The 16,826-nt window shown below is 48.7% G+C and overlaps 1 protein-coding gene across 2 annotated transcripts; it reads right to left on the reverse strand.

Moving 5' to 3' along the window:
* Positions 1 to 3,602: 3,602 nt before the first annotated feature.
* On the reverse strand, positions 3,603 to 14,659 carry PTHLH (parathyroid hormone like hormone). Of its 2 annotated transcripts, none has more exons than XM_058282983.2 (4): positions 14,438 to 14,659; positions 13,869 to 13,987; positions 8,129 to 8,551; positions 3,603 to 4,082 (listed from the first exon to the last, which is right to left on the reverse strand). In XM_058282983.2, exons 2-4 carry the CDS (start codon positions 13,967 to 13,969, stop codon positions 4,073 to 4,075), a joined length of 534 nt encoding a protein of 177 aa, XP_058138966.1. In that variant the 5' UTR covers positions 13,970 to 13,987; positions 14,438 to 14,659; the 3' UTR covers positions 3,603 to 4,072. The 2 variants fall into 2 exon arrangements, with proteins under 2 accessions (XP_058138966.1, XP_004449366.1); XM_004449309.5 differs by having other exon boundaries at positions 14,144 to 14,657.
* Between the last annotated feature and the right edge of the window lie 2,167 nt (positions 14,660 to 16,826).

Here is a 16,826-nt window from a genome sequence, read left to right on the forward strand (position 1 = left end):
TTTAATTTTCTTTTTTCTTTCTGCACCTCAGACTGACTCATTTCAATTGTCTTATCTTTGAGTTCACCTATTCTGTCTTCTGCCAGCTCCAGTCTGCTCTTGAAACTCTCCAGGGCATTTTTCATTTCATTTATAGTGGTCTTTAACTCAAGTAATCTGTTTCAATTCTTTTTAAAATTTCTACCTTTTTTTTTGATTCTCGTGTTGTTCTTTCATTATTTTCCTGATGTCTTATAGTTCTTCCTCTGTATTTTCCCTCATCTGTTTGAGCACATTTATTTTTTAAAAACCTTTGTTAGGCATGTCTTCAGTCTAGTCTTTTGCAATAATTTCTGGATTTTTATCCTTTTCCTTTGGGTGGACTATCATTTCCTGTTTGTCTTGTAGTCTTTTGTTGCACATTGTACAATTTTAAAATGTTAGCTCTGTGATTTTTTCCCCGAGATGACTGTTTCTTGAATTTGTCACTAGCTGATGATATGACAGAATTTTATAAGTGTGAAGAGTCACCAAAACAAAGAAAACTTTAGCAATACCCACCTTTCACCATCTCTGCCAGCTGGCTTTGTGTTGGCCGGTGCTCTCTGTCAGAGTTCAGCCACTGGGAGTCACCTGAGGCGGACGTGGAGGGCAGCGCCCTGCTGCCCTTTTTTGGCCTGTGTCTTGTCCCGGGCTGGTGGCCCTAGGAGTTCCCCGTTTACAGGAGCCTGAGTGCCTGCTCTGCCTCTCGGGAAGGAGGGCTTCTGGCTCCATCGCTGGTCTAAAGCAGGTAAACCGCTGCCCCATGCCGCCTGCCTGAATGTTTTCTTACACTGCGTTTGTGGTCTCAGGCTGCTGAGAGGCATTTTCTGTGCCAGTCTTTCCCAGCTGGAACAAGGCCAGGGACCCCCAAGGGAGCTCCAGCTGCCTCCAAACTGCCTTGGGGAGGGGGCTTGGGGAGGGGGATTGGGGAGGGGCCAAAAAGGGCACTGGGAGCTCCTTCCACAGCTCCCCAAGCTGCACTTTGCCCCCTGCGCAGCGATTGCAGCCCCTTGACTTGGCTCACGGCTCCGAGGAAGCCTGCAGCCTTTGGACTCCTCTGCCTCCTCTGTCTGGGGCGTGTTTGAACAGCAGCCGCTGCCTGAGCGGTGGTCTCAGGGAGCTCAGTCAACAGCTGTGTCAGCGATCACCTGTGCCCATGCCGGGTCTTGGACAACTGGCCTGTGATGTCCCTCTCTGGCACCTGCGAGCTACGCAGGGGCTGGGCCCTCCGCTGCCCACCGCGAGCGTGGGTGGTGGCACCAGTGACTCCCACAAGGAGACGGCAGCCCCTTGTGATTTGCCAGCCCCTTCCTGGCTCTTGCCTGGACCCTGTGCATTGTTCTCCTGGACTCCAGAGTTTCGAAAGAGTTGGTTCAGAGAGTTGCTGCCCAGTTAACAGAGCTGGTGGAGGGCCTGGTTCCTGGAGAGCCCTCCTCCGGCGCCTTCCCACGGTGCTCGAGGGTGAGTTCTTAACCATCAAGATGTATTGTGAGGCCTGCCTTCGTTCCTCCACATTGCTCAGGTAGATGCTGCCTGCATCTTCAAACTAATTTTTGTAACAAACAAGGGTGGTGCCAATGTTGGCTTTAAAGATTTTCAGTGCTAATAATTCCAAAACGCCTCTTGGTTCACAGTGTAATAGCGCCCTGAAGGCTTGAGCTGCATTACGAGCAGTGGTTTAAAATGCACTTGTTTTGGGAGGATGGCTGAGAAAATACAGAAGGACAAGGGACTTCACTCTCCAGTATCCCTGCCTGTCTTCTCGAGTAGATTCCACAATAGCCCTAAGTACACACTTGTTGTCTAAGTAAATCCCCAATTTCTGTCTGAATAGAGTTAGAGGAAGGTAATTGCAGGTTAGCAGATTAGGTTTTATTTTCTTAATTCCAGAATACTTACTCCAATGTGTTTTTATGTAAATGACTTCTGCTTTTTAATCATTACTTAGTCGAGGATAAGCCGCGTTCACTGGAACTGTAATTTTTTAGGACTTTATATTTAAACACTTATTACCTTAAATCATGTATTTCAGTTTTCCTTCCATAGAAAATGACAACAGCTGTCCACAGTTTGGTTTTGGTTTTTCCAAAACTGTGTTGCTTTGTCTTCTGACTCCATCCCTTACCCCACAAGTAAACTCACCACTGCTGGAGGACTCGGGGCAGGCACGGCAGGAAAAGTGATAACCACAGAACTCCAAATTCCCTTTCCCCTTTATTTTCAGGAATGTGCTACTCGTGGAGAAACATTTAAAGATGACTTGCACTTAAAGGTGAATCTGATGTTTCCTGGCCCTACTGTCCAAGTATTTACCAAGCTAGGTGTTTAAACAGCACTTTTACTGTGAATAACTTCCAAGCACTTGGTGCGCGCTTGTGTAAGATTTAGGGTTTCAAATGGAGTTTTACAAAATATGATTCTATTTTTGAGACATTCCAAACGACTTGCTTCATATAGCTTTAGTTTATTGGTCTTGAACCTCTGAATGTTCCTTCTGTGTCAAAACCATCCCCAACAGATTCATAAATGAAGCTAAGCACAGCATCTCTTACGTGCTTACTAACTGGGCTCGAAAGTTTTAGAAAAATAGTAAGATGGGTTCTGTTGGGAAGGCGATGGGGCTCAAACAGACACGAGGAAGTTCCATCTTAGACGGTTCCTCCAGAATCCCCATCCTCCTTGGACCCCGTCCCGACTACTCTCTCCCGATGCGTGTGTTTTTCTTTTCTAAATGTTCGTAGAATTTGGGTCCTTTCATCGTTTCTTAAATCCGGATTTAGGAGTTTCAAGTCCTCGTGTGTGAAATCTACGCACCGGCGTGGACGAGCCTTGAGGACTAGCGTTTCCCTTCTGGCACCCCTGAACGGGACAGGCGCTGGAAGTGGGTAGCTCTAGCTCAAGCCACAGGCCGACTCTTCTTTTGGTTTTTTCTACGGATGCAGCAAAGGCGGTAGGTTTCCACGTGGACCCGCCAGGAGGCGCGATGAGGAGAACATCCCGGGGAGCAGGTCTCCCCAGGGCACCAGCGCCCTGCCCCGCAGGCTTAGGGCCTCGCCCTCGCGGGCAGCACCCGTGCCTCCGAGGACTTCCCGCGGCCACGGAAACCCAGCCCTCTCCTTCCTCTGGTAAGAACGGTGACAGATGCCCAGACAGCCCTTCCATGTATTAACGCTTTATCCAAACTGCAAGATGCCCCGGGTTAAACTTTCTGTTGGTCAAAATTGCCCTGGCCTGCCTCTCCCACCCCCTTCCTTTCCTCACTTCACCTGACCTCTTTGGACGAAGCCTCCTTCTGATTTCTGGCTGCTTCTTTCTGGCCCTCCCTGTCTCCACTTCAAACCGAACATTCTTCATAAAATAAAGTGGAGGCAGTTCAGCCGTTCTCCTGACTCGACGTGCGATATTGGAACAAAACACATTCAGAGCAATTTTTAACTAAAAGCTAATGTGAAATGTTGGAATATGTACCAAAATAAATCTATTAAAGCTTAAGACCATTTTCAAATGTAGTTAAAAGAAAATTACATCTTGTACCTTCCACTAGAAATCTTAAAGTATATAATTCACCCTCTGAGTCATGATGTAATTAGATTATATTTTATTAGACATTCTTTACAAATTTAAAATACTGCTATTTTTACATGCACAGAGGAAAATCAGTTTGGATAATTATATTTAGGCATTCATTAAAATCGACCACAAAATAGAGACACTTTATTGTGTCATTTATCAATGTACTTTGATATGTATATCTAAAGTGCATTATGTTACAAAAAAATATAGAAATTCAGCAGCACCAAGATACATTTACAAAATAAATACATCAGTCGACAAAATAAATTATGGTAGATGTGATAATAATAATCGGATTAGCCTGGGCAAAAAAAAATATTCACAATGACCAATGTGCAGTTTCATCGAGCAAATGGGGGAGACAGTTTTATTCCAATGCATTTACAGTATTTACAGACAATAAATATTTCTAATACTTTCTGTATGTCCACTACACAGATTCCTCCAATGTGTTCTCTGAAGGCCTCTGCTAAAAATTTCAGTGCCTCCTGCAAAGAGAAAGACGGGGAAAAAGAGGAGAAAATAGATTAGTTTTCCTTACAAAGAGGCATAAAGGGTATAATTTAAGGAACGTGGAATTAGAGCATGAAAGAGATTCAGAGGAGTTTTTGTAACTTTCACCCAGGAGGTGCCCCGTGGGACCCAGGAGCCCTTCCAGGGCCTGGCAGCAGGTAGGGTCGTGGAGGAGATTCAATGATCAATGTGGTGCAGAAAGCAAAGGTGCCTGCATTTCCAGTTACACTGGGTCAGAAAAAGGAGGTCCGGGGAGAATTTTCAAAGACTTGCCAGCTGGCTCATTTGGGAAGAGAAGAGAAAAATTTGAGAACTTGGAAATAGGGCTCGGGTGGGCAAGCCATCGTCAAATAACCCCTTGCTCTGCCCAGTGACACGTGACAGGGAGACACAAAGGTTGCTTATTCTGTTCAGGTTCTCATTTGGCCCATCTCTTGCTAAGATCATGGAGGGCAGGTGAGGATCGTGAAAGTGGGTGACTTTTGCAAAACGTTGGAAGGGTAAATCGCTAAACAGTATGTGCGGCTGATGATTAGATACTAAGCGCCTCTCTTTTGCTGCCCCTAAACACTAACGAATGAAACTGTCATTGTTTTTCAGTTTTGGAAGTCAAAACTAAGTTAGAATTATTTGTCTCTCACTCTGCTGATTTTTTTGAATGGCTATTGATTTAGGAATGGAGAGAGCCTATTTTAAATTGGAGAATAATTAAGAATACATTGGCTAAAAATAGAAAATAACAGTAATCCACCACACTATGGTTGTTTCATTAAACAGAATAAGGTACCGCTTGGGAGTGATACCACTCCAACCTTTCTAAATACTGTTTGACCGTGTTTTAAGATGGGTGAGCAGAGTTTCTATGCTTTTCTCTCTCCCTTGCTCTTGTCTGTGTGTAGTCTGCTTCAGTGGATATGTATTAGTTTCCACGGAAACAACTACAGTTTGGAATTTGATTGACTGTGCCACTGCACTAACTGCCAGAGTTGTGGGCAGAATTTTACATGGCAGACATGTATGGGTGTGAGACCTACAAAGGAGCAAATTCTTGACAATTTGGGAGTTTTATGTGCAGCTTGACGAAAGAAAAGCAAATTGGGCATTTAGGGTATGAAAAAACTTAAGGAATTGACTTCTCCACAAGTGGTTTTAGTGGGAATGATGAAATAGCTCTTAATTGGAGAGAGAAGAGGAGTTTAAGATTAACATTTTAACTGGTGAGTGGATGTAGATGGATTTTATGAATAAAACCAAAAAGAAGACCGCAAAAAATCAATAGATTTTTTTAACCGTACTTACTTGAAATGTCTTTGTACTAAACCATATTTAGCGAATTAAGTTTGAGTAACACAAGCAAGGAAATAATGAATAGCATTTTGAAAAATTATTTCATCAGAAGAAAAGAAAGAAAAAAGAATGAAGTGAAAGGGCCAAGCAAAAGGTCTTTTAAGCATATTTCACCCTGCCCAGCCAGTGTGCTTGTTATCCTTTCTCCTTTAGCAAAGGCGCATATTGGGATAGTGAAGTAAAACATAATCTGACCTAAAATGTACGCTTACGATGTGCATGTGTTATAGTGCTTTAGAGTCTTAGCTCTTCTGAACTGAAAAGCTCTTTCATTATTTATGCATTTCTAAGATGTACCAAGGCAAAATATATCAATTAAATAAGCCTTACTGTATCTGAACAGTTTCTTTGCAATATTAAAATTTCCAAAATGTCGTTTCCAAAACGAAGAGCTGTATATATTTCCCACTGAATGGTTCCCGTGAGAGGAGACAGACAATTTTAGCTCAGTAATTTGTTTTAAAAAAAACCACTAACATATTATAATAAAGTCCATGCTTGCCATCTCATCAGACCTCTCAGGTAATCACGTAATCATGTTAAGAGGTTAAGAAGAAGACATTAACAAAAGATTGGTCTCTTGTAAAACCTAAAAATAGTTACTCTGAAAATGTTTTATTTGGATTACAAAATTTGCACGTCCCCAGCTGTTCTCATTCACACACTCCTAAGTTTCCCTCGTCTTGCCTGCACCTCTGTGTTGGGCTGCATTGAGAGAGCGCCAACATCTGGCTGCCCACAGGCAGTGCTTTCCATGGACGTCCCTCACAACAGGGGGACAAAGGAGAAGCAGAAACATTCTCTCTCTTTTCCGTCCAAGGTCTGGATTTGCTTAGGGCACTGGCTAATTTTCAGTAGACTTGCTTTAACTTATGGGCAGCTTTAGGCATATGAAATGGTAAGTGCTTATTTTCGCGAATTCTCCAGATACTTAGGAGCACTGCAGACTTCAGATAAATGAAGTCCATACAGAAGTACTGATACTTCTGTTTTTACAACTCTAATATATATGTGTATATATATATATATATACACACACACACACACACACGCACATATGCAAGACAACGGATCAAAAGAAATTTTAGCAATTACGTAGGTTCGTGCATTCATTATAAATACGTCCAGATGTACGGTTAGGGTAAGTATCTTAAAATACACTGAAGATATGCAGTGAGTCAAGACTTTGCTGCTCATTATAGTTCTGTTAGTTATCGGCAGTGACCAGACATACACTGTGATAGAGAGTTCTCTAGTTTCACTGCCCATTGACTACTGAAGCTGTACTACTTTTCCAATATAACTGGCATTTATATGCCATTTAATGATGAGTTTGGTCAGTTTAAGAACTAATGATAAGTAGTTTCAAATTCTCCTTTGAAACATCATTCAGTAATCCTTTCTTTACCACAGCAGTGGAAAGGATTGGAGAAGTACCAGGGGACTCTAAATAATGAGGTCATTAGTTGCATATGATGTGTTCTTGTGTTGTTTTCCTCTTTCTTTAAAACCCCATAGAAGTGCTGTACTGAAAAGTGAAAGACAGAAAAAGATCCCATCAGAAGAAATGCAGGGATAAGCAAACAGTGCCAACAGAGCACTGGCCTAAGCACCAGGACACCGGGAAGTAAATCCCAGATCCAAGCATTAACTGCGTTCTTGCTCAGATCCTTTAACTGTGGAATGCCTTGGTTTTCCATTTTATCAACTGAAACTAGTATTTGCCACTTTCTACCTCCGTAACAACCTATCTACCTACCATTGTCTACATGGCTGGTGCAATCAGAACTCGATTTAAAAGCACTAAGGTGACCTTAGGTTGCAATTTATTGCCTACTATATGATAGTTGTTTGACTCATGTCATCTCATCTACTCTTCACTCATCCCTATGGGGCTGGTAATTATCTTCATTTTCCAGAAGAGGAAAGTGAGTCTTAGAAAGTAACTTGCCCAAGATTAATAAGTATAATAAGTTCAGACCCAAGATTTGCACCTAACCTATTTGACTCCAAAGTGCGTGAATGTTATCACATCCTGGCTCTGAGGACAGCAAGCCGTATCGACTGGAGGTTTCATCATCCTTTCTGCATTACTATCTCTTCCGTGTTACCCTAGGAAAAAGTATTTTGGCTTGCCATTGCCCAAACAGATGCATGAGAAAAACTAATATCCTCCCCAAGCCCATATGTGAAGATTTCCAGAAACCATGATGGTTTATGAGCTGGTAGAAACCAGTTAAATTTAGAAGCGGGAACGGCTCAACAATATTTATGGATAAGATATGGTTCTGCAGTATTTGTCTTCAATATCACAGGACAAGCCTTCTGTGTCCTGTCTTCGAATGAAAAAAAAGTAAGAAATTAAACTATCCAAGTTGGCCAAGGATTGCGTGTCGGGGGATAAAGAGATTTCTCCAGCAAATGAAGATGGTCACTAGCTTCCGAACTAAAAAACAAAAGGATTTGGTGGAGTGGTGAAGAGCGGGCCCTGCGGCCTGGCGGTCGGGTGGAGAGGGGGGCAAGGCTGCAAGGCACTGGTCCCTGGCCCCCGTGGTTTAGCAAGCTTTACGCTGCAGAGCATTTGACACAGAGGGTGAGAGGGCCGACTCGAGGCAGGAGGGAGGCGACCTCTGCCGGGAGCCCCCAGAGAGGCCGCGGGGCAGAGGCCAGTTACCGTAAGTCAAGCTCCAGCGACGCGGCGGGGGCGTCGGCCAGGGGGTCCCCGTCCAGCCCGCTGCCGGCCACCCCAGGGCTGAGCCCAGCAGATCGAGTCCGCCGTTTTTTCTTCTCCTGCTCCTTGCGCTTGCCGGGCTTGCCCTTCTTTTTCTTGCCGGGAGCCTTCAGGGGTTGCTCTTTGTACGTGTCCACCTTGTTGGTCTCCTGAGTTAGGTATCTGCCCTCGTCGTCGGACCCGAACCGGGCAGGGTGGTTCTTGGTGCTGGGAGGGGGCTTGGCGTTCGGGGAGGCCTCGGAGGCCGCTCGGATCTCGGCCGTGTGGATCTCGGCGATCAGGTGGTGCAGGAAGAAGCGGCGCCGCAGGTCCTGGATGGACTTGCCCTTGTCGTGGAGGAGCTGGTGTTCAGACACGGCTCGCCTGCTGTGGGACAAAATACCGAGAGGGGAGGGTGTCGGAGAGGCAAAAAGGCAGGCGTGAGTCCCCAGGATTTCTAGCTGGTCCCCCCAGGGCCTGGGGTGGAGAGCGGCCAGCTCCCGAGCCGGGCCGGGTGGACGGGAAGGACGCGGTGTGCGGCTCGGAGGCCGGAGCTCCGCGTGCCGGCGCTGCCTCTCACGAGGGCTGGGAGCTTGGGGCCAGCGCGAGCATCCTTTGGCCTCACGTGTAACACGGGAAGGGGCCGTGCTCAGGGATTTCTACGTCCCGGGCCAAATCTAACCTGTTGTAACTCAGTTATGCTATTGGAGGTGGACAGAAGCCACTGAGCTTCTCTCCGTGTTCTGTTAGGGAACTAAACTCTGAAGTCCTAGCTCAGGAAATAAAAGAAAGGATCGATTTTACTTATATCATCTCCCAACACCTCCACACACACACACACACAATTCTCCCTTAAGTACTGCACCTCAAAAAGCAGCATGCAGTAAGAGTAAAAGAAAGAAAACTACTAACAGACTGAATCTTAACGTGATATTGGACGATGGGCTACCAAGAAGCCATACGCAAAGGCCAGCGGTCAGAGAGCGAGCGAGAGAGGGTGGGCAGCGCTGTTGTGGAAAGTTGAGGTGGTCTCCCTCAAAAGGGCTTCTTTGTGTGTTTAAATTGAGATTCTATTTCTTCCATGCTTCAAGTTTTTTTTAAATTTGGAATTCCAGAGAGTATTCTCCTTAGTACTTAATTGAGAAATTCACTTATATACTCACTCCCTTTGCCTTAAAACATCTCTAGGAACCAACACGAAATGATTTTTCTATTTAAACATCACCTGGAGGAAATTACAATGAAAAAGACTATTCTTAGTTCTCCAGCAGTCCTGTGCGATGACACCCTGGCTCTTGCTGACCGCCCATCCTGTGTTTTTATTATCGGGTCTACACATTACGAAGCCTATTTAAGAATCACACAGACTCATCAGCCACAGCAAGCCAGCCTCAACCTACCTCTCCTAACTTCAGTTCCTACTGTTGGAAAAGCCCTCCACTCTGAGGGCATTCTTGGGGCTCTCTCCCGCGTATTCTTATTTCTCTGACTCAGGGGTGTCTGGGTTCCTTATTGCCTTTGTCGTATTAGTACGATGTCTTTAACTACTCAGAGAAATAGGACAATGAGTAGCAATATCATCTCCCTTTCAGGGATGGGGAAAGTGAGGTTCACGGAGATGGAATGAGTTGCCACTGATCACAAGACGAGGGGCAGAGCCAGGGTTCCAAAATCCAGGCCTCCCGATTCTAAAGCCAATACTGATTTTCAGCTCTTTCAGCCCTTCCTCCAGCCAAGGCATCTTGCGTGGGAAGGGCAGGAAGCACTAAGCCAGTGGCGGGGACGGCACCATGGGGGAGAGGACAGCAACTCTCCACCTTCGCTGAAGACCAAATGCATTGCTCCAAACCATCCGTTTCCATCCCCCAAAATAAGGACCTGTGGTTACTAGGGTCTGGAGATCACGAAGGGAATGAGGTATTGTCTAGTCAAACATGAGTCAAAAAAAAAGAGAGTAAGAGATGAGAATACAGCTATCATTAGCCGAACCCCGGCTTCCTTCTAGCATGTTAGTGTGTGGACCGACTTTCAGCATGTAGCTTGTTCAAAAAAGACATGACTTAATGGAAAGGAATTTAACAGGAGCCTGTCTTAAATGAGCCGTGAAGGAGCCTCTCTTCCTTTTTGAAGGTGCCGCATGTGACTGGATTAAAATTCACTTATTCTGTGACAATATTTAGGATTCTGGAAACTTTCAGCAGTCTACAAATCTGAGGCTTTGGTACAATGTCCTTCTGCCCTCTAATGACACTTTTAAGGAATAGGACCAACGTAATCTCCTATTTCATAAGCATTACAGTTTAATAAGTATCTTTTAGAAAGAGATGACATTCAAAAGTTCTTACCGTGATCATTCATAGGACTGGGGCTCCTATTTCTTTCCTGAGTCCTGCCAGTACCCCTTCCCATCTTCCTCCTTCTCCAGGTTTAGGATACAGCCCGCCCTGGCTTAACGCTAGGCCAAAGCTTGTCCCGGCCTGTCCTAACCCTGCGCGCCCTGCCACCCTGCCCGGCAAACACGCCTGTGAGCAGGGCCAGCCTGGCCGCACTGCCCCAGCGCCCCGACTTAAGCACGGCACTTTCCCAGGATGGTTCTCAGGGGAAAGGGGGGATCATTCCAGCCCCCATTTTACAAAAGGCCACAACAGGGCAGGGCTCCGTCCAATCTGAAACAGCACGCCTCTTGGGAGGCGCAAGGTTTCCTTCTGTCCTTGAGGGCGACCGCTGGGATATGAGGAAGCGCTCCCGTTTTCTTAGCAGCTGCATTAGACCGCTGTCAGACAAGTTACTGAATATCTCAAAGACCTCTGAATTTAAAATATGGTGAGAAAGGAACTGCTGGCTGGGAAGCCGCCCTGGAGAAGCAGGAGGATAATGGCATCTGTTAGCGTCCACAAGGTCTACAGAGCCTTCTGTACAACTGTAAAACAAAACACGGACTGACCCAGGGCCAAATGGATGGCAGATTCAGACTCGACAGATGACGGCGGTTAGTAAGGGTTCAAAGAGGAGGTTTTCGATTTAGATGACTCTAACATGGCTTCAGTGAGTCTGTACGTCTCTATTGCAGCATCACGGCTCACAATAGATGGCATTTATTACATAGCTAAAGCTCCACCGTGGAAAGACCAGGAATGCTGCGCTTCGTGATTTCCTTTGATTACTGTATGAGAAATGCAAAAATGTGGGAAAACATGTAATACAGAGAACTCTAAACTCAGTCAGATCAGAGCTCTTCAGCTTTGAAGAAAAATGGCTCTCGCATGAAGAAGAGCCTATTTCTCAAGGAGCGCAGAGAAGGGAGTGTGATGGAGAGCCTCCTTCCAGCACGGGAAGACGCGGCGTGCCGGTGCTGATGCTAGCCTGCTGAGGACGGACTTTGTGTGGGGGGAGGAAAGTTCTGTGGTCCAGAGAAGAGGTAGGGTTAGGGTGTTAGAGTGAAGATGACTCACCAGAATTCCCTTCCAGCCCAGATGACTCAGTTAAAAGTTATGCTTTTCATTAAATGGGATAGAGCCAGTCTGGCTCCCAGGCCAACCAGCCAAGGATGGAGGAGCTGCTGGCTGGGCCGGGGCTCCCTGGAGCTCCTCGCAGAGGTGGCCACCTGCGGGACCTGTCTCCACCCGAGCAGCAAAGCCGGTGGGCTTCACAGTCCGACCTCCAACTCCCTCCAGCCGAAGCCCCCTCAGGTCAAGTCTTTTGGCTTAGCAAGTTGAAAAGATTCACAACTTACTTCCTCCTCTGCTTGACACAGTAATGCTGTAACAGTCTCCTCTCCCTTAAAAGTTAGGCCTGCGTTTTGGAAATTTGCACTTTCAAATTAGTTTCCCTAAGACGTGGTGTGAAAAGTGACTGGGGAGTAATCCAGCTTGATTATACGTTAACATTTCTTTCAAGAAACTCGCTTGATTTAGCATCATAGTAGATGAATGTTTTGTCTAGCACACAAAATTTACTGTTACTTGGCAGCAATGCAAAAGTAATGACTTGTTTTTTTAAACTCTATTTGGCTGTAATGATTTGATGAAACATCTTCATCTCCTGATGATTTCAGCCTCTATGAAACCCATGACTGTGCAGTGATGATCTATTAGCCATTAACTATAAGAATGTTTTGTGGTAGTTTTATAACCGTTGGCTGAGTGTAAGTGTTTAACTACACTAATATATTTCACCCACAAACAAAACTCTAACAAGTTTCTGGCTGATAAATAGTTTCTGATGTGTTTTTTGCAAGGTACAACAAAGAAAGACCTAAAAATAACTGTCAGGACAACTTAGCACTATTTTTATGCCATCACTGTGGATTTAATCATGGTTCATTTACTATTTCTCAGAAAGAGAAAAAACTTTAAAGAAAAAGTTGGCCCTGTTCCAGGACAGGGTTTCTTAGACAAACACAGCATTTAAGTGTGCTTTGAGAATTTCAGGCTTCATCTGTATTTATCTATGGCTTTGTAAAACACTGAATTTTATACACGCCTCAAAATGAGGAAGAAGTCGGGACAGTTTTCAGAAGCACATCAGGAAAACATTGATTTGAAGAATACAATTCGCTTTACCTTCCATACAGTGCTCCACACACTTTCTTGGGAGATTCAGAATAGATTTTCATTTCAGTGCCAAGGTTCGACATGTCTAAAGTGATTTCACTTCAGGTTTTTCTGCTCTAATAATAATAGACCAAGGGCACATGTGAAACAGTTGCCTTTTTGTACACCCTCGAGAATTTACAATGAAGCTCTATGGACTTGCTGGTAAATATTAGATATTGCTGTTTTATTGTTAAGTGTAAAAGTCTCCCTTCTTTTCTACTCCCGAATCAAACTCCCTCAGTTCTCGAAGGTTTCCAAAACATACTTCACTGAGTCTGCAGTTTTAAGATCATCCAAATGGTGTTACAATGTTAATGAACGGCGGGTCCAGCAGGGCTGCTCCAGCCCGCCCTTCCAGCTCTGCAAAGCCACTGGCGGTATTCATTCTTACGTGTGGGTTTGTCGGAATCAAAATTAACCTTAAAAGAAATCACGAGTCGAGACTACCAAAGGACAAGTTTTCAGTCTACAATGCCAATATTTGGCTCTGCATTAAGGAACCATCGGCAATAATTCCAAGAAAAAAAAAGTTTCCACACCTAAACTTCACTTTGGAACCGAGCCCTCGAGCGTTCCCGAACCGGGCGGACACGGACACTGGCGTCGCGCCCCTGCAAAGTTGTCACTATCTCATTATATAATATGCCTTCATTATGTAATACGGTTCCCTTTACATGCTTAAAATTATGCCACCCGTCGTCAAGTCAGACGTCAGGTTTCTGCTCTTCACACGCAAACTGCACCCCCACTCAGGACGCACACAAGCGCGCACCCACGCCCCTGAAATTCCGCAGCTGCTTCCGAATTATCTGAATCGCTCGTAACCCGCAGAGCTCCACAGCCCTCCCGCGTCCTGGGAGTAACCCTTTTCTCTCACTAGGGGCAGAGGATCTTCGCCGAGAGGAGCCGAGCCGCGCTGCCTCCTCGGGAAACCCGCGGAAAGCGGCCTCCCGCGCGCCCGTCCCCCCCGGCCCGTCGGAGCCCCGCGCCGGCAGGTAGCGCCCGGCCCGGGCCCCGCAGCCCGCAGGCGGCGTGCGGGCAGCGTGCGGGCCCCGGGGCGGTGCCCCGCGCGGCGGCCTCTCCCGGGCCCTGCGTCCCCGGCGACTTACGGTCGGCGGCCGAGCCCCTCGGCCGGGCGCCCGCAGGAGGGCACCGAGCAGCTGAGCAGCAGCACCGCGACGCTCCAGCGCTGGACCAGCCTCCGCAGCATCGCGCCGGCGCTCGGGACCTGCGGGGCAGGACAGCGTCAGGCGGCCCTCTCCAGCCCCGCGCCCCGCGCCCCGGGTCCCTCTCCAGCGGCCTCTCCGACCTCCGGGGAGGCTCCCGCAGGGCAGAGCCAAGCCACCGCCACCCGACTTTCCCCAAAGCCTCTCCCAGCACTTACTTAGGAACCGGCTAGTCCAGCTGCGCTGTCTCCAAACCCCACGGGCAGGAAAGGACCACCCCCACACCCCCCAAAAAAATCAGAGTCGCTTCCTCCGAAATCAGAGCGAAAATGCAGCGGCTCCAGCGCGTCTGCACGCGCCGCGGGAGGTGGCGGGCCCGGCCGCGCGCTGCGCCCTCCGCGGGCAGGACGGGCTGCTGCGGTCCCCCAAGTCGGCCTCGCGGCGGCTCGGGCGCTCTGGCTCCCCAGCCACTTGTAGCGAGCCCCACATATATACGCGGAGCTGCTGTCTACCTCCTCGGGTGGGCTGGTGGTTTCCGGAAAGTTGATTCCACCCGCCCTGGGAACAAGTTGCAGGCGCGCGCGGCGGGATGGCCAGGGCCAGGTGGCGGCGGGGCGGCCCCGCGGGGCGGGCGGCGCAGGTTGGCGGGCCGGGGCGAGCGGCGCGGGGGCGGTTCACACGCTCGCAGCAAACCTGCCGGCCGAGCGAGCGAGTGGCAAAGAGGTGGCGCCCGAGGCCCGCGCTGGGGGCGCGCGCGGGCGCGCGGGGGGCGCCGGGGCCGGGAGTGCGCGCCCGCCGCCCCCGCCCCCGCCGGCCCCCGCCGGCCCCCGCGCCGCCCCGCCGGGCCCCACCCGCGCCCCGCCGCGCCGGGCCGGGGGCGTGGGCGGGGCGGCCGCCGCTCCCCGCCCCGCAGGCCGCGCGTTCCGCTGCCCGCCGCGCCGGGGTGGGCGGGCGCCGGCGGAGGGTGCTGGCGCGGGGGTCGGGGCGGCCGGCGCGGGGCTGGGGGGGGGCGGGGCGCGGCCCCCGCTTCCCAGCGCTCTCGGGGGTCGCGCGGCGTGCGGCGCATCGGGGACGGGGAGAGCGCCGGTGGACTGGGGCTCGGCGTCGGGGTTCTTGCCGTCTCAGAGAACAGCTGGGGACACCTGGCGCCGGGCCAAGACCCCCGGGCGAGGGCCGAGGACCTCCTTCAGGGGCGCGGGGCGCCCCGCAGCGCGCTGCCTCGGCCGTCCCCAGCCCCCCGCCCCCGTCGCCAGCCCGCCTCTAGGAAGCCCGCACCGAGCCGCCGCCCTGCCCGCCCAGCCTGCGGGACCACCTCCGGGGGTGCCGGGCCCCGCGCTCCCGCCCGGTTCGCGGCGGACGCGGCGCCCTCCCCGCGGCTCCTCCAGCTGCGGACCCGGGCGCGGCCGCTGGGCCGCCGGGCAGAGGCCGCGTGTCTTTCGGGACACTGAGGCCGCCGCGCTCCTGGAAGGTCAGCGGGGCTTGGAGATGTGCGGCGAGGACGGCGGTGGGACCCTGGCCCGGCTTGGCGGCGGCGGAGGCACGGGCTTGCCCGGGGAGGGTGCAGTAGCGCCCTCTCACCGCCCGCGCGCCCCTCGGCTCCCTCTGCTCCCGCGGGCTGCCGTTAATGCCTGGTGCTTGGTTTTGCAGGGGCACCCTCGTCGGAAGCCCCTGTCTCCCTCACTTGATTACTTTAAACCCTATACTTAAAAAAAACAACAAAAAACAACACCCTTTGGGAATTTCCACAACTTCCCTTGAACGTTGAAGAATTTCTAAATGTTAGACTTATTTTCACGGCATGAAAGAACCAGCGCTCAGAAACGTCAACCTTTGAATCTCTAACACTTTCTGATTTGTAATAAAGTCTTTCCAAAAAGTTGCAAGCGCCTTAATGTAAGCTTTAGATCTAAAGGGGGGGAAAACCTGTAAAAAAGTCAATCACAAACAAGCCATTTAATACTTGCAGGTTGTTTAACATTAAAAAGATAATATTTGCTTCCACAATAAAAAAATCCAAAGCTACTTAGCCAAGTTTCAGACTACTCAGGCTTTAAAAAGTCAACCCCTTCCCAATAAAAGGTTAAAACAAAATTTACATTGAAAATATTAAATCACTTATGCTGTAAATAAATTCATTATACTCTCAGTGCATTATAAACCAAAGATGGCTTCAATAGACTGCTTTATGTTATGATTTATGTTGCTTTTTCTAGTTAATTAAACAAAATTGACCCCTTTCTCCCTCTCTCCTTTCTTCCCTTCCCCCCCCCCCCACTCTTTTCTGGTGTTAATGGCAAAACATCTATCAAATATTTTTAGAATTTCCTCTCTTCCACAAAAAGAAAAAATATAGACACAGGAAAAATAAATAGTCTTTATATACTTGGAATACTGAAGTTGCCTCATAATTTATTACTTCACTTTTTTCTTGATTTACAGCCTTCTCTCTGCTCTTCCGCCAAAGGAGGGCGATCTCAACAGTCTTTTCCTGAAATAACTATTTTTTGTTCTTCAGAAAAGTAACGTTACATTTTAAATGAATTAAAAACTTTCTGTTAGGGGGCTTTTATATAAGCTTCCATCAAAGGTTATTATTTGAAAGCAGGCGCCTGTTCACTACCTGCCATCTGAATTCTCTGAAATTCTCCTCAATGTATATACACTGAGGATGCTGTCTCTTTGTCTCTTTGGAGAGGAATCTTTTCTGACATCATAAGCCAGCTCCCGTAGAGCTGGGTAACCTGTACAAGGAGGCTGGGGACACAGGCCCGCAGCGAGGCCCCTGGGAGGCGGCTTTTCCAGGTGCGTGGGGGAGCCTGTGCTGTGGGGGCCGAGCAGGGCCAACAGGGGCCAAGTGTGTGCTGGGCCCTGCTAGCCTCAAAACGCACGAGCAGATGGGGA

Source organism: Dasypus novemcinctus, chromosome 20 (genome assembly GCF_030445035.2).
Source record: "Dasypus novemcinctus isolate mDasNov1 chromosome 20, mDasNov1.1.hap2, whole genome shotgun sequence".
Taxonomy (NCBI): Eukaryota; Metazoa; Chordata; class Mammalia; order Cingulata; family Dasypodidae; genus Dasypus; species Dasypus novemcinctus.